Genomic DNA, 26312 nt, shown 5'->3' with positions numbered 1-26312 from the left:
AATATGTTGCCTGAAGAGGGAAAGTGCAAACATTTAAACTTCCTGACGAGCATAGTAAATGCTGGAAATGTGAACCCAATTACCTAAGGCTGTGTGAATATCTACAACTAATGATACAAAACAAGACAAGCATAAATGAGCCCAGGACACAGGCTTAAATATTACATTTCAGAGGGAAAATTGATGGAGAAAGCAAGCTCAGCCCGAGTTTAGCTGTGGTTTAATAGCACTCATCTGTCCTCCATCCTGCTGGTTATCAGTTAGTGCTCGCTGACAGGTCTGGGAAGGCTCTGGAGGAGTAACTGAGTTCCTGCCAGCTTTGTGTGCTTTGTGGAGGTTCATTAATGTGCACTCCACCACAGTGAGAGCCTCTGCCATTCATCCCCTGGTAGTGTCCAGCCTGTCTGGAAGGACAGCAGGACATGGATCACCCTTCCCTGGGTGACAAAAGCTGCACCAGCCATTGAAGCCTTTGCAAGATGTTGAGGACCCAGCACAACCAAAGAATGTGGCCCATGCTGGGATCAGCCTCACGTCCTCTCCAACCTCTTCTTCCTCTTAAATGAGAGAATCAAAGAATGGTTTGGGTTGGAAGGGAACTTGAAGATCACTCAGTTCCACCCCTGCCATGGCAGGGACACCTCCCACTGTCCCAGGCTGCTCCAGCCCCAGTGTCCAACCTGGCCTTGGGCACTGCCAGGGATGCAGGGGCAGCCACAGCTGCTCTGGGCACCCTGTGCCAGGGTCTCACTGCCATCAAAAGGAAGAATTCTCACCCGAGATCCAATCTAACCTTGCCCTCAGTCAGTCTGAAGCCAGTCCCTGTGTCCTGTCTCTCCATCCCTTGTCCCCAGTCCCTCTGCAGCTCTCCTGGAGCCCCTTCAGGCCTTGGCAGGGGCTCTGAGCTCTCCCTGGATCCTTCTCCTCCCCAGGTGAGCACCCCCAGCTCTCCCAGCCTGGCTCCAGAGCAGAGGGGCTCCAGCCCTGGGATCCACTCAGGCCACTTAAAAAAGTGAGGATTTCTGACCTGGGCTTTTCTGACTCCACTGACCTTGCAAGTCCCAGGGATGCTGAACAGCCAGAACCCAAACAACCTGACAGAACCAGCCCTGAAGCTCATCCTGGAGAGGAAAAGCAAGGAAACAGCACCCAGCAACAGGAAGCATTTCTCACTTATACAGCAATGTCTGATCATGGCCACAACCTGGTGTCCCCAAACTGTGAGCTGTGAAAGGAAGGCTCCAACAGCAAACTGTTGTCCTGGAACAGCTGACAGAAAGCAGTGTGGGTTATTTCTTTCCTAAATACAGGGACTTCAAAATCTGTTTTGTGTTATAATTGCAAATGCAAGCTCCTGGACCAAATCTAACATGAAAATTGTCAGAAGTCACCATCATGAAAAAATAGCGGCATGGTCTGGCCACATATAAATGTAAACAAAGCTATTAATACTGACAGTGTTTGGCAAGGTTTTATTACATGTGGATGCCAGTTCTGTTCCTAGTAAATGCTTTTCATTACTCATTTACATGTTAATTTCTTTTTCTCATCCATATTAATGCTGTCTCCGGAGCAGTTTGGCAACATTAAGCCATAAGTGGGATAAAGAATGTAAATATTAATAGTTATTACAAAATAGATGCGTTACAGGCTTCTTTCAGTTTTGCAAAAGTTTGTACCTTTTAGACAATAATGTTAGCAGTGAATGGGTCATCTTCCTGGATTTCACATGATGCAACATATTCTCATGACATCTCAGAAATGAAGCCTTTAATTTCTAGTGATTAATATCTGGAGTAAAGGGACATGAAGAAAAGAACACATGGGAAGGGTCTTTCATGCAAGTCTGTGAAGCAGAGCTGTTGGTATTTGAGGTCAATATTGAACATGAATTTTCTTTATTTCATCTTCCTTTCTCCACATATTTCCTCTCATGACATCACAGAAAAAAAAAAAACAACCCAAAAAAAACCCCAAAAAACCAAAAAAAACCCCAAAAAACCACCAAACAAACCAAAAAGCCACAAAACCCAAACAAACCCCTGGTCCTTCATTATATTTCTTTTATACTTTAATTGCTTGTACTATGCCAAACCTGGCTTCTCCCTTGGACTTTCTGTACTAAAGATAAAAGAACAAAACGATTTCTCTATTTGGTTTTGACTTACACTTCACTGATAAGTTTAAAAAAAGAAAAAGAATAACAGACTGACAAATCTGTAGAACAATAGGTACAGCAACGCCTTTAAAGTAGGCATAAAGTCATTAGGACAAAGGTGTTTACTTAATCAAATGCAAGATTACTTGGCCTAAAAACATGAAGTTACAGGAAATGTGATTGAAGTAGTTCCCATCATGAGAAGCACATGCAAGCTGCCCTCTCCTTTAAATGCAATGTCAGGAACTAAGGACAAAGACTTTTTTTTTCCCCTAAAGTTTGGTCAGACTTAAGAAATGGCTACACAAGACAAGATCTGTGGTTGTGCAGCAGAATTTGCTTGGGATGAGGGATATTGGGGAATAAACACAGCAGGATTTTAAAGTACTTGGGAGGCCACTCTAACCCAAGGGTTAGAATGGACAATGGTTTTAAACTGTGAACTGTTTTTTTGTTGTTGGTTTTTTTTCATCAGCAATGGTTTTAAACTGAAGGAGGGCAGGTCTACATTATATTTTAGGAAGAAATGCTTGGCTGTGAGGGTGGTGAGGCCCTGGCACAGGTTGCCCAGATAAATTGTGGATTCCCCATCCCTGGAAATGTCCAAGGTCAGGTTGGACCGAGTTGGGCAAGAACTGCACCCAAGGAGGAGGATGAATGAGGGGACACAAACACAGCAAACCCCCTCATTGGACACTGAGATGCTATAGAAATAAAATGCATTTTTTGCTTCTTCAGACAGCATGCCCAGACTCCCAAAAGGCCCTGTTACCCTTGGCTTACAACAACACTGGAATAAAGAACTTTTAATTAGCTTTGCCATATGCATTGCATTTATACAATCTATTTTTTGACACCAGTTTTATAACATTTCTCCTCATCGATGTAAACACATTTTATTTTTCTAATCTGATCTCATGATAATACATAGATAAGCACAAGCTTTGACCTCCCCACAGCCACAATCCATTCAGACACGGGCTGTTTCTTATCACTTCTCAGATGTCTGCAGTTGGTCAGAAAAACCTCACCGCTCTAAAAAGAATTCTGACAGACTGCAACTTATTTTCATCCTAAATTAGACCAAAAGCTGTTATACGAAAACTTTCACCAAACTGTTTATTATGAGGATTAACTGTAACACACCAGTGTGTGTTTTGCAGATGTTACAACTTTCTAATAAACAGTCACATTTGGAGAGGACCTGCGTTTTCTGAGGGAAGATTGTTCCCATTAAGGCCGTGCAATTAGCTCCTTAAGTGTTTCCATGCTTTAGTGCTCTTGGTGTCCTTTGTATACCTGATAACATTTGTTGCTGAAGGTTTGTAAATTGAATTACAGCTGTTACTGAAAGAAAGGACAGGTGAGGGTGTGGAGCAGAGCACACAGGGCACAAGATTTGACCGAGTCACTCTTCTTGCTTGTTGCTCTTCTACCTATCCCCCATCAGACTGCATCTTCTGATGCTCTAGGAAGCTGCCCATCTGGAGAGAAAACTTAATTTCAAACAGGCCAGGAATGTCATTTCCAGGCTGGAACAGAGAGCACGGGGAGGCTGGACACCAGAACCTCCCTGAGCAGTGGGAACTCTTCCAGCCTGAGGCTCTGCTCACATCTGCAACAGGCACCACCGCACGAGGAAACGAGCTGGGGTTGAACTGCTTCAAGAGCCTGAATCTGCAGCCCTGCTCCAAAGCCAAGCCTTTGAGCCTTGGATTCATTGCATCCAGCAGCAATCAGGTGGAACAAAAGGCCAATGATGGATGTTTTACCCTTGCTGTCGCTTATTAATCACGGTGCTCCTACAAGTCCCTCCCGACCGCTCGCAGAAGGAGGATATTCAATATGGTGTGGGGAACACACTGGAAAAGGTTACTGCTTAAAATGCAGTCACCTGAGTCAGGAATTGCAACACATCTGGAACATGTTTTCTTTCTAAATCTCCAAGTCCTGGATTCATTAGATCAGACAAAACCCCACATATTATATTCATGAGGAGAGTTCAGGAACAACGAAAAGCCTTGGCAAGTACAAGATAGGGAAGACAGATGTTGTCCTCACCTCCACCCATGAGAATCTGATTTGCCAGCTCGGCCAACATCCTCCACCTCCTTTCAGGGAGCATTTGGAGACTCTGTGTTAATCCAAACACAATCCCCGTGCTGCCACTTATCACCTCTCCTCACCTCTTGCTGAGAAAAATACAAGGATGTTTGGAGCTCCACTTGAAAAAAGGAATAATCAAGCATCCATCAAAGTGATGTTATGAAATTGCAGGCTAGATTCATTTCTGGGAAACGGCAGCAGATGTTTGAGGCCTGATCCTGCAGCCGTCTTTGCGTAACTCCGACTTCACCGCTAACGCGAGCAGAGGCCTCGTGGCTAGGCCCAAAGGTTTAATATTTTGTGTCTTTAATGAACAAATTCTGAAATATTATGAATTCAAATGCAGGCCCTGCTGCCTTATCACAATTCCTAAGAAACTGTCATTCCTGAAATGTTAGCAAACAACAAGGTAATATTTGCAGCAAGAGCCATTCAACTCCACGTCTGCAAGTGCTTCAGAAAATAAAAAATCTGTTATTGTAGATGGTGTAACTTTGATCAGAATTATTAAAAATCAGTCTTAGAAACAGATCTCCCTTGTGCCAAGCTGTGTGCTGTATTTGGGACTACCCTGCATTTCACACATTAAAATTATCCCATTGAGCAGAGAAACTTCCAGAGCAGTCACCAACACCTGATTTGAAGAGCTGCCATTTCACGATCAAATATTTCACCTGCAATTTTTATCTGTCAGCAAAGTGCAAATGCATAGGCTAACACCAAGCCAAGATTTAATAAACGGATGTAGGAAACTCTTTTATACACGTCACAGAGATGAAAACTTCCACCCTGCACCTACTTCAACCTTCTCAACACCGGAGTGGGGTTCAAGCTGGTTGGAAGCAGCTCTGCCCACCAGGCTCATGAGTGAAAGTGGACCTCAAAAATCTCCTCCTGCACCAGCAAAGTGCTGGAAAATTACTTAAAACACTGAGGCAACACTAAGTTTTATCAGCTGCACCGTGACCTGAACGAAGAGGGTGCAGGGGTGGAGCAGCACAATGATCAGAATATGTATTCCTGAATGATTATGTCAATCTTAAATCACCAGGGCTGGAAACAATACAAATATATCCTGCAGATTGTATATTGCATACAATATATTGCATTTTTAAAGAAACTGGAGCTTTGTATGCTTATTTTAGCACTTCCATCCATGGAAAGAGCTCGAGCAGTGAAGTTTGAATGACTTTTTTTTTCAGTCAATACAATAGACTTTTCTTCCTTTTCATCTTGAGAGGGTATTGTCAATTATAAACTTTGAAAGTTTGACATTTTTTGCTCCTTCATGCTTGGCTGTTAACTCCCAGGCCTTCAAAGTCCCTAGAAAACTAGGAAAACTTGGATGTAGAACTCTTTAATTTCTATCTCAGCCCAGGGCTCACCTGTTGCTGCTACTTTGCTCTTCTAGTACAGGACTGTATCAATCTGAAGGAGCAGCCAATATTCTACTTCGTTAAAAAATACAAACATCTTGAGTGTTTTCTCAGCAACCTTTCCAGCAAAAATTTGTTTTACAAAGCAAGTTTCAGGTTTGTAAATTGGCCCAGAGCCCGACAGGAAGGGAACTGAGGCTGCACACACCTGCTAGGAGCTAACAGATCAAAATGATATTGGGAAGGAACCTTAGGAGAAAGTCTTGGGACCAAAACAGTGCCCAAAACAAGGCACTGATCCCATTTCAGACCATCACTCTTACCTATTGTTTTATTTCTCTTAAAATCCTTTGCACCTTGGGCAGCCTCAGCAGTTCAGTTGGGCTTTCTTCAATAATTACTGTGTGCTAATCAGAGTTTTTCTCTGTCCAGAATTAAAGCCTTTCCTTGTACACAGTAGCTACCCTCAATAAATTTGGAGAACTTACTGAGAAAAATTTTAACACGATTTTCTTTTTACCCTTATTCAAAGGATCTGCCCAGTGTCGTGGAAACATTTGCCACTCTTTTCTAAGAAAAAGTACAAGATTATACATTACATTTTTAAGTTGTTCTGCTACATTTAGTATTTGTTCTCTGTGGTGGGTTGAGCCACCATAGATACATTTTATGTATAATTAGACACTCCTATTTCATTTATATGTGTGTGCATCTATCTCTATCTCTATCTCTATCTCTATCTCTATCTCTATCTCTATCTCTATCTCTATCTCTATCTCTATCTCTATCTCTATCCATCTAATCTGTATCTATATCATCTATATCTATCTATACTCTCTATCTCTATCTCTATATCTCTATCTCTCTCTATCTCTAGCATTATAGTTTTATTTTTGTAGTTATATTTTATTTTAATATGTATTTATATTCACACACTCTTAAGTATACGTACACAGGCACATTTTTAGAGAATCCCACCCTCAATCTCTAAGCAAATTTTTAAGTAAAAATAACTCAGGTGTTAAAATACCCTTCCCTAAAGCATAGCATGTACCAAGGACAAGCTCATCAGCAAAGTGATTAGCAATGTACGGGAAGGAACGAAGAGATCTTTACGGCCACTGCATTGAGGAAACCCAAAAAAAACACCCGCATCCAAACGCATTTCCTTTCCAGCGCAGCTCCGCTTTGCAGGAATGCCTGAGAGCACTGGGGAAATAACACTTGGCTGGAGGCCAGGGGCTGGGCTCCTCAGTGACCCCTCGCTTCCCCGTGGGGTCTGTGCGTGGTGTTTGTGCACGTGCACACGCCAGGGCGAGCGTGGCCGCGTCACTGGGGTCACTCGCTCGCCTTCCTGCTGGAAATGCTGCTCTGACAGAGCAGCCCCAGCTTCCAACTGCCCCAAGGGAATCACAGCACGACAAAAAAGGTGTCCTGCTGTGTGTGTCCAACCAGCAGCAGGCTGGCACATCTCGGGTGGTGCCCCTGTGTTCACCTTCCTGTGTGTTTAAAGCTCTCACCTCGCTATTTAGAGAGCACTGACCACGTTCAGCTCTTCTGAACATCCTCGCTTGAAAGCTTCTAAAAATGCTGCTCAAGCCATCTTTATTTGTAAGGATGTTTTTATTCATTTCCAAGTGTATTTTGTGTTGATGTAATTTTTCCCTGGGAGGGTCCAGAGCAGCTGTGGCTGCCCCTGGATCCCTGGCAGTGCCCAAGGCCAGGCTGGACACTGGGGCTGGAGCAGCCTGGGACAGTGGGAGGTGTCCCTGCCATGGCAGGTGGGTGGAATGGGGTGATCTTTCAGTTCCCTTCCAACCCAAACCATTCTATGATTCTATAATTCTATATATTTTTCTGATTTTTCCACATGAGACAACTGGAATTAAACCACAAATTTATATTGCTTTTAAAAACTTTACTCTGTTAACAGTGCTCTCCATTTTTGCCCAGCATTGGAGCAGGAAATCTTTTGTTTACATTATTCTCCCTTTTCCTCAGACACCTTTGATTCTGGAGCTCCCATGCATACACTGGATATCTACATGTGTAGTATTGCATGCCTTCATGGTATTCCCCATTTCAGGAGCATATGGAATATTGCTCAGATGGGTAATCCTTCTGAATTCAGAATGAGCTTCCCAAATATGCCCACTGTGTATGTAAAATATGACTTCCTGTCACGATAACCTTTGCAGTGTATAGCCCAGCATACTTTCCTATAATTGTTTATAATGAGTATCTTGATTCATACTTCTGCACACATTCTTTTAGTCATCTGCCACAAAACCTGCCACAGAACATGACTAATGAAATTAAGACGGGGTTGAATGTCACAGCATTAAGTCATTACTTCGTGTGCAAAGACTCACGCAGGAGAGGATTTGGTGAAACAGCAATAAAGTTAAATGCCTGCTTTTCTTAAAGGATATTTACCCTGCTCTGCTGAGCTAGTGTAAAATAAGGATATTGTTGTTTTAGCTCAAATATTAATTACAATCAGTCCAAGAGGCTGGTATTGGTTTTGATATATTGCATTTTCAGAAGTAGCCAAACCAGTGGATCAGAAGAAAATGTTGTTTCATACCTATGGCAGACAAAGTCAGCATTCTTTATTTGTCCCCAATTAAATCAAAACAGAACCATCCCCAAAAAAACCTCTCATACCCACACAAAACCATTTGCTTTGTGACAGTATAAAATAAATCGAATCCCATTTACACCTGTGCTTTTAAACTAAGTTCTTATTACCTTAATTAAGCAATGTCTTTCTAAATAAAATCTTCAAAATTAAAAAACATAAACAATTACTTCAGAAAATTTTCAACTGTTTCATTCTTTTTCTTTTAGAGATCTGCCTCACAAATTTAACCTTTGTCTTCCAACTCCAACCATTTTATGATTGTGGGAGCTTGTGGCTCTCTGCTGAATCTCATATGCAGCAGAAACAGGTTGTGGCCCATTTTTAATTTTACACATGAAGAAGAAAAGGAAAAGGCACATGGCAAATATCTTTGATGTGGTGGCAAGAGAAATCCTGCAGCTCTTCCCTGTGGCAGTATTTCTTCCAAACTTGTGATTTCCAAAGTGATCAGTCAAAAACCGGGCCCTGCAGCTCTGACACTGACTGGTTTTTGCAACAGCACCAACATCAGCTCCAGAAAGACAAAAAAGATCAGCTGCTGCTATTGATGAAAAGTGAACTGAGAACATCAATGTAAATGAAGAGAATGTCCTGTCCAGAACTGTGAGATCTGCATTTATCACAGCAAAAAAGCCTTTAAGATGGTTTTCCCCACACCTCACTAGCCAGTGTTTCATACACATTCCTACAAGAAATGAAGCTGGGTGGATGCAAAGCTTAAGATCTGCTAAAATAAAATATTTTTATTTGTTTTCCTTTGGGCTGTATTGAAAAATGACCCCAAAAATGTCTTTACATACTATAATCCAGCCCTTCCAACATCCAGGAGAGGTAGAGAGGTATGCAGGCTGTTTCTCTTTTATTGTTTCCCCAAACAAACCCATTTCCTACAAGCTGTTCCCATATCTTTCGTGCCACGGCCAGCTTCCCAGAAAAACAGCAGGAAAACAAAGTGTGAACTCCAAACAACCCATTTCCCCAGAACAATGTGCCATTCCAAGGAGAGAGAGGGAGATAAAGGGGAGGAGGGCTGGGGGAAGGCAGGGAAGAGCGGGAGGGAGGCAGAGGAGCTGCTGTGATGCTGCCAAGGGACCTAGAGGAAAAAAAGGAAGGAGGAACTTTTCGAAGTCACAGAGGGGAAGAGTTGTGAGTTGTGTAACTGTAAATATGCAACAGGCAAGTTGCCAACTATTTCAAAGGATTTGAGGTTTCAAAATCGTCGAGGAGGCTTAACTGATTTGCGCTCTGGGTCTGGAGCTTCCAGGAACACCTTCACATGTCTGAGAGGCAGAAACTAGCCCACCTTCTTATAGACTCCTCAAGCCATACTTGGTCAGCATTTCAAGCTGAATCAGTAAGGAATGTAAACACACACCATTTATGCTTCTCTGAAATCTAATAAAATGAGAGCACGGACTAAATAAAGTGAAATGATAGATGTTGCTCGGTAAGAAGGGAAAAACCAGATGAGCTGGTTCATGAGCAATCTCCAATGCTTCTGCTACTCAGTAGACCAAGAAAACCTATGCCCCGAGCTCCCACAGGAATAAAAACCACTCATTGAGACACGTGTGATAAAGGAAAATGATAAATGTTACCATGACATTTTAAAATCCCGTTTCTGTATTTGAAGGAATAAAAGGAAGGAAGGAACAAATCGTTTCAGCTTTTCTGTCCATGAGGATTATTCAAGTAAGAAAAAAAAAAACCTAGTGTAGAATCAACACAATTGGAATGCTTTTCTCCAAACTGTGGCCTGGGCTGATGCCCCAGCCTGGGCTGGGAAAGGGGAATTTGGCCCCTGTGCCCTGCTCAGGTGAGGCTCCACCTGTAGAGCAGCCCCAGCCCTGGGGCCAGCACAGGGAGGACGTGGAGCTGCTGGAGAGAGCCCAGAGGAGGTCATGAAGTTGATCCCAGTCATGAAGTGGAGCCCCTCTGCTCTGGAGCCAGGATGGGAGAGCTGGGGGTGCTCACCTGGAGAGGAGAAGGATCCAGGGAGAGCTCAGAGCCCCTGCCAGGGACTGAAGGGGAGTTGGAAGATGAAAATATGTAGTGATAGGACAAGGGGGAATGGCTTCAAACTGAAAGAGGGTAAAGTTAGGTGAGATTGGGAATCAGGAATTGTTCCCTGGCAGGGTGGGCAGGCCCTGGCACAGGGTGCCCAGAGCAGCTGTGGCTGCCCCTGCATCCCTGGCAGTGCCCAAGGCCAGGCTGGACACTGGGGCTGGAGCAGCCTGGGACAGTGGGAGGTGTCCCTGCCATGGCAGGGGTTTGGAACTGGGTGATATTTGGGTCCCTTCCACCCCAAACTATTCCAAGAATCCCTGAAATCCAGAATATGAGCAGCTTTGAAAACTTTGGGTAGGGAGACACAGCTTCTGTAATGAAATAGAAAAATGTGGTTCCTTTCTTTTTTTCCTGCTGGTAAAAGATGCAAACCCACAGATGTTGCAGTCAGTGCAATGAAAACCCAAACACAGCCATTTGCCAGTGAGACCTGGCATGACCATGAAAGGTGCACTCTGCAGAGAGAAAGATGTGGGGCAACACTCATGTCACAATGTGCTGACTTCCTACTGTGCACTTTCACTTAAAGTTCTGTAATTCTGCAGCAAAAAGGACCTTTCCAGGGCCTCAAAAGTATTTACTGGTGAGTTTTATGCAAGAAATAAATGGACTGTGTTGTCTTGGGCACAGAACTAAGGCAAAGGATTAGACAGAGCTTGTCAGAAAATGCTTACAGCTAGCACAGAAGAGACACAAGCTGAGGGAAATAAATACAAAGCACAAGTTGAATGCAAAGTGTGAGCAGTGTGACTGTCACAGCTGTGCCAGAGGTTGTTTTTTCAACTTGAATGACAACAATAATAAATAATGAAAGGGTACTAGACATGACAGGCAAGATGTGGAATGAAGGTAAAGAGAAAAGCCTGATGAAAGGGGAAGGAAAAGCAAAGTTCCAAGTTGGGAGGGATCTTAAAGAGCATCTAAATCCAAACCCCTGCCATGGACAGGACACCTTCCACTATCCCAGATTCCTCCAAGCCCCAGTGTCCAACCTGGCCTTGGACATTTCCAGGGACGGGGAATCCACAGCTTCTCTGGGCGAGCTGTGCTCTCTTGACATGACAGCAGCAAGGTGTGACTTTTGGGTTTTATTTTCCCTCTGAGAGCTAGGCAGCCTGAAGACTGGACTTCGACCAAGAAAAGTCTTATTCTTTTATTAATAGATCACTCAGCTCACCTGGAACACACACAGGTAATGAGGCTTTTGTAGCTGGGGTGGATTGATACATTGGCAAGGCAAGGAGTTAATTCTGATGCACATGGAGGTGTCCAGCCTCAGGAATCAGAGAATCCCAGACTGGTTTGGGCTGAAAAGCACCTTGGAGATCAACTTATTCCTACCCCCTGTCATAGCAGGGACACCTCCCACTGTCCCAGGCTGCTCCAGCCCCAGTGTCCAACCTGGCCTTGGGCACTGCCAGGGATGCAGGGGCAGCCACAGCTGCTCTGGGCACCCTGTGCCAGGGCCTGCCCACCCTGCCAGGGAACAATTCCTGATTCCCAAGAGCCCATCCAGCCCTGCCCTCTGGCACTGGGAGCCATTCCCTGGCTCCTGTCCCTGCAGCCCTTGGGAAAAGTCCCCGTCCCAGAGTTACAAACAGTGTAAAACCAGCCCTGCCCTCCAGAAATGTGTGTTTAGAAGTTGAGGGACACTGAGGATTAAAAAAAGCAAAGGGATTGCAACCTGAGTGAAAAAGAAAAGAGAGGAAGAGACGAAGCAATGCAAAATCAGGTCAAAGGAATCTGGTGAAGAAAAGACCATCAGTGATCATAACCAGGCTGGAGTCTGTGAGAGCAGAGGGTTCTGCTGGTGGCTGGAGCACTGGGAAGCTCTGGAATTGTGGAATACATCAGTCAGCCAAGGAATCTGAGAAACTCAGGGGTCACTGAGGCAGTATTTGCATGGCAATTCTCTTTTTTTTAAAGACTTTATGGACTTTTTTTTAAAGTGTGGGCTTCTGTTCTCCTTTGCTTGGCCACCTTCTCATCAATTTAAACAAGCCTGGTGACTGTAAATGGTCTCTGGAACACTGGAAATTAACTTTATACTTAATGCCATGAAAATTCACAGTTTAATGACTTTTTTTTTCTTTTCTGATGGTGTCTCTCCAATACAAAGCTGACAGCTTCAAAAAACCTGAAAACTTTGTCCTCCTTAGGACACTTCATGACTCAAAGAACTTCCTCAACAGATTTTGTTTTCCCACCTTTCACTTTGGTTTGGTTTTCTTAGCAGCACTGACTGGCACTGATAATTATTGCTTCAGTTGTTCATGGAGTAGTGGGAAAATTATTTTAAATCAAATTTTAAATCAAGTTCCTCCTTCTGAGAGTCTCGTTTACTGTTTTTATCAAGCTTAGAAATTTCATTTTCAGCATCATCCCAATCCTGTTTAACTAGGATTTCAAAAGAGTTAATTCTGAGGATTTATCAAGCTTCCTTTTTAACAATGGTGGCTGCCAACTTTCATGATCTTACTGAACCTTAGGTTCCTCCGAACCTAAATTCTAGAGTCAGCTAAAAAAGACTGTTAGTTTTGATTTTCAGTAAAATATTTATGAATCAGAAGGCAGATAAGACAAGGAATATATATATTATTCCCTGAAATTCCATCATTTTTAAGGTCATGCCATTGTGAATTCTGAACATTTTTACAGACAGAAAGTTTAACATTTTTTCTTGTCAGCTTAATTTCAACATCACATCCCACTGCTTTCTACCTCTACCTTGAGACTTTCGTATAAAATGTTTTTTGCAACATTTTAACTCAGCTTCTTGTTCAACCTTCTGAATTTCTTTTCACTAAGCAAAGAAACAAGAGAATTTGGAGGAGGAAAAAGGAAAGCAATGCCTTGGGGCTCACAGACACCTCACTTAACACTGACCTTTCTCAAGCAACCTAGAACACCTTTAATTGATCCTCTACAGATTCATAAAAGCCTTCAAACTCCCTAAATTGCACTATTTGGAAGGAAAATTTCTATGAATAAAAAATAGAAATTCATTTTCTTTACTTTTGATTACATGATCACAATTTTATGATGCAAAATTTGAATATTTTCATTTTTTAAAAAAATATGAGCTGAAGCTTTTGGCAGTTACTACACAGCAAATACATTTCTCCAAGAGGCTGAACTGGCAGCTTTATTTCTTGACACCTCCAGGAATAAGATTGAACCTGATGACAAGAAAACATCTGAATCCCAGCTTTGAAACCAGAAACATGACCAGAAAGTTTTAGATCAGGCCTTGGGAGAAAAAAGCACTTAAATCCAATGTGGTTTGGGTCTGTATCTTGGCTTTTAAGGCAAAATTTTCAAAACTAGAGCCTTTTGTCAGTGAACACTGAAAATTTCAAATGTTCACATAATTCAAGAAACTGACACTTAGTTGCTAAATATCACAAGATTCCCAATAAAAATAGTGAGAGCTAGTGAGAATTGCATCCTCCAAGAAGCAGATGAGAAGGACAGAGGCCAAATAAAAATCCTACAAAAGAGGAAAACAGTTTTATGACGACCCAAGCTCGGAAGAGAAACATATTTGAAACGGAATTTGGTCTTTGGTCGGGTCTGGGTCCTAAAAGGTTACATTAAGGGTGTGATGAAGGTGTGGAGAAAAGGAATTAAATTTGAAGACAGCAAATAAGGGAGACCTTGTGGCTCTGCACAAGTCCCTGACAGGAGGGGACAGCCGGGGGGGCCGGGCTGTGCTCCAGGAACAGGGACAGGAGGAGAGGGAACGGCCTCAGGCTGGGCCAGGGGAGGCTCAGCTTGGGCAGCAGCAGGAATTTGCCCATGGAAAGGGAGCTCAGGCCTTGGCAGGGGCTGCCCAGGGAGGTTTGGAGTGCCCATCCCTGCAGGTGTCACCTGGAGGTGGCCCTGAGTGCTCTGGGCTGGGGACAAGGTGGGTATGGGACACAGCTGGGACTTGGTTATTTATGAAGCCCTGTCCAACCTCAAGGATTCTGTGATTCTACAAGATTTCACATTCATGCTGATGGAAAAGGATCTAGGCACTGTTGCAGAGAGAAAATTCACACAGAATGAGTTTGAAGTCAGTAATTTACATGTACATTTCAGAGACTGTGATTTAGATCAAAATATTTCCAATGTCTAGTTAAATTATTTTTTTATTTGTTTTTTTAAAGATGTTTCAGTTGTCAAATCTTCAACCCTCTTGCCCAACAAACAGCTTTGGAATTTTCAGTCCATTTTGAATGAGTCCATTTAGATCCAGGCCTGGATCTAAAGCTTCCTGTTCCAAGTGAGAAAACCAAACCATCAGAGAATCATGGAATGGTTTGGGTTGGAATGGAAATTAAAACCACCCAATGCCACCCCTGGCATGGCAGGGACACCTCCCACTGTCCCAGGCTGCTCCAGCCCCAGTGTCCAACCTGGCCTTGGGCACTGCCAGGGATGCAGGGGCAGCCACAGCTGCTCTGGGCACCCTGTGCCAGGGCCTTGCTGCCCTCACCTTAAAGATTCCATTATTTTGCTAAACAAAGACCTTTCCATGTTAAAAAAAAAAAAATCTGATCACTTTCAATTTCCTTTTTCTAGAAAGTTGCTTTTGACAAGGAAGAGTCTTCTCACATCAGGTAAGTGAGATGTAACAATTCCTAATTGTGTGTAAGCTTCCCTCTTCAAAACCATCTGAATTCCCACTGAGCACCGACAGCAGGAACTCTCAACTCCATCAGCATCTTGAAAAACAAGATACTTATTCAGGGCTCTAAGCAGAGATTTAACAACCTCTTAGGGACTCTCTTCTTTTAAAAAATAATTCAACCTGGCCCACTTAAAAAACTTTCTACGAAACTTGCCTCCTTTGGCATAAAGCAGCAGTGATTTAGTTGGCATTGTAAAGATTTACTATGCACTTTTCCTATCTTATTAGAACCAGTAATGGAATTCACTCTCTTGAATTGCTTTGGCTCTGAATGCACAGTGCTGAAGAGGATGACATCCAGAGGTTACATTCCTGTCTACCTTTCATTTCAGCTTTATAACTGGAGCAAGTAAATTTCCTTAAACCCTGTGGATTCTAAATCAAAGGAAAATGCATTTTTAATCTTGCTAGTATGAGAAACCTTAAGAATTCCACAGTAAGGTTATTAAACTACTTGATGATTAAAAGAAAATTAAAAGAAGAAAATTAAGAAATTGTAGGTAGATTTTTTTTAAAACAAAACTTGTTTTTTATGTAATTTATTAGTTTTGTTGCATGTTTATAAAACAAATTAAAAATAAATCCTCCAGTGAATGCCATGCAGCCCACAACCCTCCACAGAGCTGGATTTCTTGGCTGGGACAACGCAGCCTGACTCAAAATTCACACAAGAACACACAAAAAAATCACACAATTCACAAAAAAACCACAAGTCAGTGAAGAGACTCAGCACCATCGACAGGATGGAGCTGATCCCAAGCCAGGACAGGAAACTCGAAGGAAACAGCAGAGCTACCCTGTTTGTTGCCTTGAATATTTGTTTGGTGTTTTGGAATCCACTGACTGAAGCTGCGTGGCAGAACCCTGGCAGCCAGAGCCCGCTGCCAAGCTGTGTTATTTTGGTTGTACCAGAACTCCTGAAATAAACCCAAAACCTCCTGCGAGACTTTTGCGTTCGTGCCGCAGCCTCCTTGAACTCAGCCCATCCAAACACTCAGGACGAGCCTGGACTGCTCAGAAGAGCTGCTGCAGCCTTGGCTAGAAAGGCAATATTGTGCCAGGAACACGATGTGCCTGGTTCTCCTCACGCTTCACATCCATCCCACACCTCTGTGGCCCGGTGGATCCATCTCTGAATGACTCCAGCTTGGAAAAACAGGAAAATTCGACAGTTCTGCCCAAGGCAGAAGTCCCAAAGTTTGAATTTCTTTGAGTGGTCACCATGATTTATTGCCTCTCATTTAAACATCAACTGAAGGCCTCATCCATGGAGGCAATACTGTGCTAGGAACACGATGTGCCTGGTTCTCCTCACACTTCACATCCATCCCACACCTCTGTGGCCCGGTGGATCCATCTCTGAATGACTCCAGCTTGGAAAAATGGGAAATTCGACAGTTCTGCCCAAGGCAGAAGTCCCAAAGTTTGAATTTCTTTGAGTGGTCACCATGATTTATTGCCTCTCTTTTAAGCATAAACCGAAGGCCTCGTCCATCAGTCAACTGGACAGAAGCATCTTGGGTTCCACACCTCACCAGGGGTGCTTTGTTGGCTAAAATTTTCGCCAAAAATACACCTTTGGACCTAAAAAAAACAGGTCCAAAGAGACAAGGAGGGATGCAAAAAAGGAGCCTACGAGTTTGTGTCCATGAGGAGGGTTAACACAAACGCTCCCGATTGTTTCTGTTGTTTATGAATCTCGACCTTCAGAAGAGCTCTGAAATGTGCTGTCTCCTAAAGATGTTCCCCGCCGATATGACACACACTCTGCATTGTTTCTCTGCTCACAGGCATTAATATCCCAGAGGTAACCCACCCTGCTCCTAACGGCTGGTGACAGGTCCAATGGCTGAGCAAAAATCAGTTGGAGGAAAGGGAAGTCTTGTCGGAAACGAGATTAATCTTGTAACGAGTGTTCAGCCCTGATAACCCATCTGTGCAGAGAACTGCTTTAACTGGAGAGCAATTAACCTTCACCTGACAAGCTCTGTCCAACCGTTATAAACAACATTAAAGGCACAGGATCCCCCTCATTTTCCCCCCCTTGACGTAGACTAAACAATCGGATTCTGAATTCCATGAAAACAGCAGAGGTAACGATGCCTCAATGACAAATCGCGGGGAAATTTTTGAACAGGTAATGCCTGCATGGAAATAATGTGAAAAATGTCTCTGGCCACCACTTTGGTGAGTTGAGCTGATTAGTAAAAAGCAACAGTTTTGAGCGCTTCCAAGGGAATACCTGACGCATGAGGAAAGCTGCTGTGAGCACGCCAAAGATTAACAATAATAAAAATTTATGTGAGCAGATAAGAGCTAACTAAACCACGTCTGAGGAACATTGCTTTTAGGACAAAGTGTGCGTTTCCCCAGCACCCCTGTGAGCCCAAAGCCAAGGGGCAACTTCCTAAAGCTTTCTCACCCATGGCCTTGGGAAAGCCACTTGCCATAATCAGCCTCCAGCTTGCAGAACTCTCTGTAATATCTGGGGTTTTGAGCAGCCCTCCTGTCCCACAGCCAAGAAATCTCCAAGGGATGTGTTCACCACGGTCTCTGGAAGGGCCTGCAAATCCAGCCTGAGATTCCCAGCCTGTAAATCCAGCCTCAGATTCCTAGCCTGCAAATCCAGCCTGAGATTCCCAGCCTGTAAATCCAGCCTCAGATTCCTAGCCTGTAAATCCAACCTGAGATTCCCAGCCTGTAAGTCCAGCCTCAGATTCCCAGCCTGCAAATCCAGCCTGAGATTCCCAGCCTCAGTAAACCCAACCAGATTCTCAGATGCCAGACGCAGAGCACAACACGAATTCAGCGATCTGAGGAGATCCCTGAATGTGGGACTGCTCATCCCAGATGAAGAGGTGGGATACAAATGAAGCCACAACAGCAAAGAGCTTCTCAATTCTGCAGGGAGAGGCCAAAATACCTATCTCAGTCAGATGCAGCGGCAGAAACCTGGAAGGACTCCAGCAGAATCACTGGCAAAACACAGAAATTTTGGGCTGGACTCCTGAATAACTTGGGTGAAAGCCTGGCCCCAGTCAAGCCATACTGTTGACTTCATTTTGGCCAATTTCACTCCAAGTTTCATAAATCCTCATTCATCCTGTTCACGTGCCTGAAACAAATCACCCTGAAGTTATGACTAGCAATGGAGGTTTTCTGTCTTTATTTCCCTTCCCTTTGCTCTGAGCTTTCTCTTTTCTCTAGCAGAGGTTCAAACACACAGGTTAGTCATGATTTTATTTCCCAACACAGAGAGGCAAAATTTCAAAGTTTCAAAGTTCTGTTTCAGTCATTTTAGTTGAATATGTAGAGCACTGTAGATTACAAAAAATAGCCATGAATCTCTGAGATCTCCAGAAAATGCTCTGAACTATTTGTTGAAGAAGTCCACCACAAGTGCTACTGAAATGGGTATTTTACTTGGAGAAATGAGGAAAGGATTCAAGCAACAAGGAGTTTGAAGGTGGATGCTTGTTTTTCCTCTGACAGAATGACAGTGGATTTTGAAGCATCCTGATTCCCAGTATTATAAAATGCAGGGGCACTTTTCCTACCACTGCAGAGGAAAATGTTGATATTTCATAGTCCAAGATAACAGCATTGGTTTGAAATTTATTACAGCATCAGATGCATTGCACCAGGGCTTGAGTGTTTAAATAGCATCAGGTAGAGCACCACCTTTATATGAAACAAGAAGGACTTAGAGCTTTTCAGTGAATTAGATATTAACAGATAGGAAGTTCCTATTGAAAGCATTTCCTGTATTGGTAGTCCCTGATTTTGGCAGCTTATCTGGGTAGGAAATGAACGCAGGAAGTATCTGTCTACAGACCCTTTATCATCAAGGTAATTGCTGTGGCAGCATTTTGCTGTTTATCAAGGCAATAAACAGAGAGTCTAAAAAAAGATGTTTTTCAGCTCTGAAGAATGAGGTTTAAAAAAAAAACCAAACAAACTCCTGCAGTTATGCAAAACCTTCCACGTAGAATTAACGTGCTGCTCCTTGCTGTAATGAGGGATTTGTCCAACAAAGCATTTCCACCCTCCTGGGGGATTTTTTTCTCCATTTGTGGCACCATGTCTTTGTCTGCCACTCTCTCATCCCCGTTAAATCAGGCAGGTAGCTTTAAAAAGTCCTGCCACTTCCCGAAACAGAGGGATCCACCCCTTCCTGCAGGTATTTGCATACAGCCAGTCCCTGTCATCTGCTGGCAGCACACACCTTTGACTAAGCAAGCTCCTCTGCCAGGGTGACAAGGTCACGCCAGGCTGGTGACACCACTTCCACCCACGGCTGGAGACACACGCTGCAAATGAGCAGCACTGCGAGGGGGACACATCACATCCTAGGCATTCCTTCCACTCCCTGTTCCCAAAAGACCATTTCCCTGTCCACTCTGAGTCCCTCAGTCCAGCCCTTAAAAAAAAAAAAATTCACTCTTACTCATCATTCTTTTTTAACTTGTGATGTTCAATGTCATTCCTATGACAAATAATTGTCAATTCATTCATTTTACTTTGAAATAAATTTGATAATGATAATTACCAGAAGAGTTTGTACACAGCAGTTATTAAAAACCATCATGAAATTTATTTATCAACCACTAATATCTCTTTCCTGAAAGAAATGTCCAATCTTTGTGCACAGTAAAAATTGGTAACCCAGTGCCTTTCAGGGAGAAAGGTAACATTTGCAAGCCAAATCTCACCAGATTTCCTAAAATTTCTCCCTCTGTTCATGGTTATAAATTAATTTACAGGATTATACAGGAATAAATTGAGGGACACAGCATTCTCCAATCTCAGGCAGGCGTGGTTACAACATTTAAAACAACCCCTCCAACCACAAAGACACATCCACTCTTTAAGGAAAGGATGGATGCCTTTTTCACATGAGTTCTTCAAAGATTTCCAGTCTTTGTTGATGTTTTTGATGCAAAAATTTCTTCTGTAATATACAAATATATATATATATATATATGTAAAGGACTGCAGGGTAGCTGTATAATTACCTATCCAAAGAAATTAATTTTTCAAAGATGGATCTGATAAAAATCACAGTCAATTAATTAGTTACCCTGACAAGGTTTGGCACTGTTATATTTTCTACTGTATCACCCTTATTTTGCTAAAATTCATAATTCTAGTGATACAAAATCAAAGTTTCTCTTTTTTTCTCTCTTTTTTTTCCCCTGATTTTCCAGGTAATTCTCCTGCCTTGATTTGGAAACTTGCATTATAAAGGCTACTTCATCCTGAGTGAACAGCATTATGTATTTTTATTGAATTATAAAGCGCTGCTTGGAAAATAAATATCTTTTTTTTGGCATTCATATTTTGCAAAACAGCTTCTGTGTTTATCTTTCAGCAAGTCATTCTCCAAGAGCACTTGTTTCTTTGAACATTATTTCTGAAAGGCCTTTTGTAACACGGGGAACTTGCTGAAAAACATTTTGTTAAGGGATAATGTAGTTCTTGTTCAGGAAAAACAAACAAGCCAACAAACTCAGACAGTCAAACATACGCATTTTCCAGCTGTTGTTCCTTGCCTGGGGACTTAATTCTAGAAAGCAAAATCCTTATATTTCACTTCATTTTGGCATATGAAGACACAAAACCAAATTGAGTTAAATGACTGCTGATTAAAAGCAAAAGAAAACAACACAAAAATCCCCCCCAAAGTAACTTCTGCTCATTTCTGCCTGGAAATTGCACATTTGTATTGGAGTCAGAAATACTGCTCTACCTGGAAATAATTATAGCTCTGATTCTGTTGCCTTTATTGGGACAAAACCTTCATGGACTTGCTGGGAAGTTTGGATTAAGGGGTGGAGGATCAGGGGAAGTGCTTTAAGGCTCTGTTCTTGCCTGTGGTTCACCAGAGCACTCAGGTGTGTGCTCAGCTTTAAATGTGCAACACCACCAAAGCCAACAGAAGCATTTACAGGCTGAAAGTTAAATATGCCATTGGATCAGCTGCTAACTGAGATGAGAGGGAAGGAAAAAAAAAGATAATAATCTTTATAATTGTTCTAATGCAAGGAACAAAAGTACAAATTACTGTGTCAGCTCTGCTGGACTCAGTGCAGATGCAATCCTCTAAACAAAGCCTTAAACATTTCCACATGCCAAGAACAGATTGATTTCTTAACTGTTTCCAGCTTTCAGAAGCATTTGAGTGACTACTTGGAGTTTCTAAAGGAAAGTGAGGAAAAAGAAATGCTATAGAGACAGGCACAGAATAAGATTCCTCAAAAAAATTAATCTTGCCCTCTATATTCTGCTTTAATCAGTGCATCCACGCCCTCAGAAAGCCTCAGAAACCACAAAGATTCTCCTGTCCTTTATCACAGACTTTTGCTCCTTGAAATCATAGGTTCCATATGAATATCAGTTCAGAAAATAATAATGAAGCTTAGCTGTGAGCATATTTAGGTGTAAGTTAAAGTAAAGGAAATATCCACAAGTATAACCAACAACTCATTATAAAATCAACTTACTGAAGAGTTTTTTTAAGAATAAGCATAATGGCACTGGTAGGCAAAGAGAGAGACAGAGCAAGGCTTGAACATGGCAAGGAACTAGAATTCCAGTTGTACTTTTCTATTTAATGTTCTTTCCTCCACTACGGGATGGATAATGGGAAAAAACATCAAAATGACCTCCAGGATAACTATTTTTACTTCACCCCAAGGTAACACTTAAATAATTTTTGCTCCATTCTATTTAAAAAAAAAGCCAGAACACAAACAAAACACTGATGCCTAATTCAGATATGTTCTAAAACTGTATTTGCAGTGGTGTGACTAATAAATATAAATATTTGCATTTATTTGATAATGTTCAGCTTCAGTGCTCTGCACTGCTGTGCCACCACAGAGCTGTCAGACACCACCTGAGCCAGAGGGAAACCTGTCAGCACTGAAACCTTCACTCTAAGGAGACTTTTTCCACTTGAAAAGCCACATTTCATCCCTCAAAATGCCAAAAAATCATAACAGAGAGCTCAGCTGAATGGGCACCAGGTGTTGGGATGTGAAACACCAACCCAAAATCCTGGCTGGGGCAGCACCTTCTTGCACCACCTTCCTCTCCAGAGCTTCTTGCACTGATCTCTCCCCATCCAAGGGAGAGAGCCCTGGCCAGGGCAAGGATGGTCCAGTGGGGAAATCACGATTAATATTATTTATCCATGTCAGAGCCTGGGAAAAAGGTGCTGCTGCCTCCTCCTCCTCCTCCCCTTCAGGAGAAGCCTCCCAGCACGGCGTTTTCCCCTTCCCAGGGAAAAAGGAACAGGGGCACAGAAGGAGGGCACAGGATGAGGAGAGAGTGTAGGTTCTGGGAAGTGTCTGCCTGGTTATGAACAAATACAGAACCATTCACATCCTAATTCTGAAATTTAATGGCTCCACAGCTTTCCTAGATCCCAGAGATCCCAGATAAGGCTCTCCACCTTCCACAAGCAAACCGGGCTACCTGCTGCCAGCAGACAACACAAGCCATTAGATTAAATATTTGTATTATTAAATATATACAAATTTATATAACTGTTTAGCAAAAGCTAAACAAACACCTGCCTGGCCTTCAAATGGAATTTCTTTATTTCAGAAACCGTCTGGTTAAAAGACTTCTTTATCCACTCCCTACAGAAGAGGAATTGAAAATCTTTGGACTGTCTCATGTTAGAGCACATTTCCTGCACCTGAGTACAAAGCACCTGTCATTTCTTTCCAGTCATTTCACATTTTATTTATGCACTTGCATAAATGAAATTCTTGCTACAGCATGTAAGGCCTTCCCAGCACTCTGGGCAGCAAAATCTTCAACATTTTGGGTTGCCTGAGACCTCCTGGAAGATTCAAACTCCAGATGAGGAGAGAGACTTGGATATTTTTCCATTTTGTTAAGTATATTGCATTACCAGGCTATATAAAATAGCTCTCTAAGTGTAAGGTGGAGGTCAAGTAATAACAATTAGGTATCATTTAACAATCTTCTATTAAAATTCAGTCGTTACAAAACATAAAGGAAATAAATAATAGGAGTTACCTAACATGCGAACGGCATCCGATCTCGTGGGTGCCATTATTTTTGAAAACAAATTTCGTATCAATATTCTGATTAATAGAAGCAAACCCAGCATCAAAACCTCAGTGCACAGCCTTCCTTTTAGCCAAAACTTGACTGCCTGAAACTCAAGATTTTCATTAAGTGCCCGTTGTGTCCTGTGTGCCCTGAAATGCACGGCAAAACCAACGGGAACTCAGTTTCAGGAGCTGCTTAGCATTTAACAGATGCTGGCCAGCAATGCAGAGGAGAGTCAGATCTACATCTCTATGGATAGCCCCATGAAAACATCAGTGATTACAAAAACAAAAGGTTCATCAGACTTTTTAATCACGCTGCCCTCGGGCAAGACTGTCAGATGCCCAAAACCGTAACAAAAAGCATCAAATGATCTCTAAAATGTAAACACTGGAGCAGAATTTACTGAAAAATCCAACTGCAGCCCTACTTACCCAACGGCCAGGCTATTCCATATCCCTCATTAAATCTCTGACATAATTAGAAAAGTAGAATGAAATGAAACAGATAATGGCACAAAGAAAACAAATACCTCAGTCCTGCATCTGACAGTACCTTGATCCCAAACCTGATAAAACAACACCGAAGAGCCCTCCCTGCCCGAGGTCTTTATGTAAAATTAGTTTCATTATCACAAAGCATTTAATTACTTTCACATTCTGCAATTAATCACAGCTAGTGCTCTATTAGTAACTGCTGTTCAGAAAAACACAACCTAGACAGACAGATTTATTCAGCTTACTAAGTGACACAGCCCAAAAAAAACTCAGCAAAGCCATTCTTAAAAAAAAAAAAAACCAAACCAAAAACCCCAAAGCCAACAAACCATGCACTGAGATCAAGTTATGCACCAAGAAGAGATTTTTTATTGTCCAAAAAATTAAAACATAAAAAAGAACACACCCGTGAGATCTTCCCGCCACCCTTAAAATACCCTTCAGAAAGGTCCCGAGTTTAAGGTTAAGAGTTTCCAGAAAAGCACATAATTAACACCTGCATGAGAGAGAGAAGAGCTGGTGCCTCTCCTTCCCCGCTGGCTAAAATTTGTGTCCCCATCCGCAAGAGAAACATTTCAAAGTATCCAAAAGTTTAGTGCCCTTAGGAACCCGCTTTTTCCTTCCAGTGCACACCCTCTCCCCTCACGGCAGTCCACAAACACATCCAAGTTGTCCGAGGGATACCTACAAGAAATTTCAGAAGCTCTCACAAAAGGGCTTCGCCTATGCAATCCACATCACTGAACAGTGAATTTAAAAAACCCAATTTTTTTTCCGAGTTTGAAGTTTTTAAGCCTTGCGGATGGTTGGAGTAGGAAAAAGGAAATTTACTAGGCAGTACAAAGGAAATCTTGTTGTCCTCTATTGTGGCAGTGGGGGTGTTGCCCAATTCTAACTTATCTAGGTTGATAAAGGAAACCAAAGAACACGGCGGTGCGAAAAAAATTCCAACCAAAAAAAGGTACCCCCTCCTTACCTTAATAGTGCTTGCCATAATGTGATCAAGATTATTGATCGCTAATAATTGCTAATAATAATTATTGCTTCGCTCTGACCAGAAAGAAGTTTTGATGAGGTTGTTTAGAGCGGATGAGATTGTGCTAACTCTGGGAAATGAAGTCAGCCAATGGCAGGAAGAGGTTTCTATTGGTCCTGGCCACCGCAGCTCGAAGAAACAGGATATTTGGGAGTGAAGAGATAAGAGTCCTAAAACAATGTTGTTTTTCTTGATGATATGTGACTGATTTTTTTTTTTAAATTTTTGTTGGGTTTGGTTTTTTGTTTTTTTGGTTTTTTTTTTAAAGTCAATTGCCCATGGCCGGGTGGGCAGGTGTGATGTGATGTGCAGTAAGTGTGACAGGCCACTCCGAGGCAGGATGCAGATGTCAGATGGAATGGGCCAAATTCAGCAGTGGTTTGATGCAGGCTGTTCACTGGGGAATTGCTGATCCAGGGCCAAAACCAGGCTGGGTATAAATGGGTGTAACTCCAAATATGTTAATGAGGTCTGGCCCTGCTTACACCATGTCTATATTTGTCCATTAACCTCATTCCTGCATTCCTGAGCTATTGACACTTTCCAGCCTATCTGATTTAGCACTTTTTTCTCCTTAGAGAAGAAACAAATAGGTTGAAGACAATTTCTTCTTGATGTCTCTTTCTTACTGAGGAGAGGAAGTCACAAAAAGACATAAAACTTCAAAAGCTGATGCCTGAACACCATAAACAGTCTTAAATCTTCCATGTTCTTCCCTTAATTCACAGCTCTATCCATGCATGGAAATGAGATGGTTTCACTGGCAGTTCCCTTCCTGGTTAGAGTGTGATGGCCATTTTTTATTCAGTGTTATATTTTCATTTGTCCTTTTGGAGCACTTGGCAGTTGTGAGGCACCCCAGAATTCCCAGCTGTGCAAACAAAACATTGTCCCTGTCCCAGGCCTTTGTATAAGAGACCTGAACTTACAAAAAAAAATAATACATATAAAATAAAAGGCAAAGTGCTTCCACAGTGCTAGCCAGGTTATTCCACTCAGGACCCAGGGCACAACCCTTTCACACCTAAGGAGCCTCACAGTTTTCTCTGTTTTCATAAAAGATACAACTCCGGTGTCAAGAGATGCTGAGCTTTCAGCCTGAAGAGAAAAGCTTGAAAATACAGCCCGTAAAAATGGCAGGAAAAATTCGAACAAGTCAGAATTTATTAATTTTTTAAAAAAGCAATTTTAAAGAGCTGGCCCTACTCTAACAGGTTTATAATTTCTCCCTATGACAACACCCAACCACGGACAGGTTGCCTGGAAGATGATTCCAGCTGTAGTAAGGTCCTGCCCTCTGAGCAGGGGCTCTGGTACAATAAAAAGAACATGAAATAGTGAATGGCTCGTTGCAGCATTATTTAGTGGAAGCAGATGACCTCACCCTCTCCCAATGCTGCCTTCTCCTGCTCCTTAGGAAAAAAAAAAAGGAAATGGGAGCGTTGCTGTGTAGCTGGTGATGACTACTGGCATTCAACACGGAGTTTTTCCAAACAAATGCATGGCAAAACCAAAAGTTCTCTTTTCCGTTCACTTTTCCCCTCCTACCCTGACCCAAGGAAGGAGAAATGCATTTTTCCAGAGGTGCACACAGAGTCCCTCACTGATCTGTCCTGCAGGTGCTGCTCCATCTCCCCCAAAGCAGGGCAGAGCAAAGGCTCATCC

General features: G+C 42.5%; 1 protein-coding gene across 5 annotated transcripts in view; it reads right to left on the bottom strand.

The window, feature by feature from the left end:
• The window catches only part of ERG (ETS transcription factor ERG), a 143869-nt gene that overhangs the window by 38552 nt on the left and 79005 nt on the right, over positions 1-26312 (bottom strand). The window contains exon 1 of one of the 5 annotated variants that reach the window (XM_063393195.1): positions 24588-25405. The exons of the other annotated variants lie outside the window; for them this stretch is intronic. Coding sequence (XP_063249265.1) covers positions 24588-24605 — 18 coding nt within the window. The 5' untranslated portion in view covers positions 24606-25405. Of the gene's footprint in view, positions 1-24587; positions 25406-26312 lie in introns of those variants that run through there. 5 annotated transcript variants of the gene reach the window in all.

The sequence above is a fragment of the Prinia subflava genome, chromosome 3 (assembly GCF_021018805.1).
Source record: "Prinia subflava isolate CZ2003 ecotype Zambia chromosome 3, Cam_Psub_1.2, whole genome shotgun sequence".
Classification (NCBI taxonomy): domain Eukaryota; kingdom Metazoa; phylum Chordata; class Aves; order Passeriformes; family Cisticolidae; genus Prinia; species Prinia subflava.
Note: the sequence above shows the minus strand (reverse complement) of the source record. Positions and strands in the feature narration are given on the sequence as shown.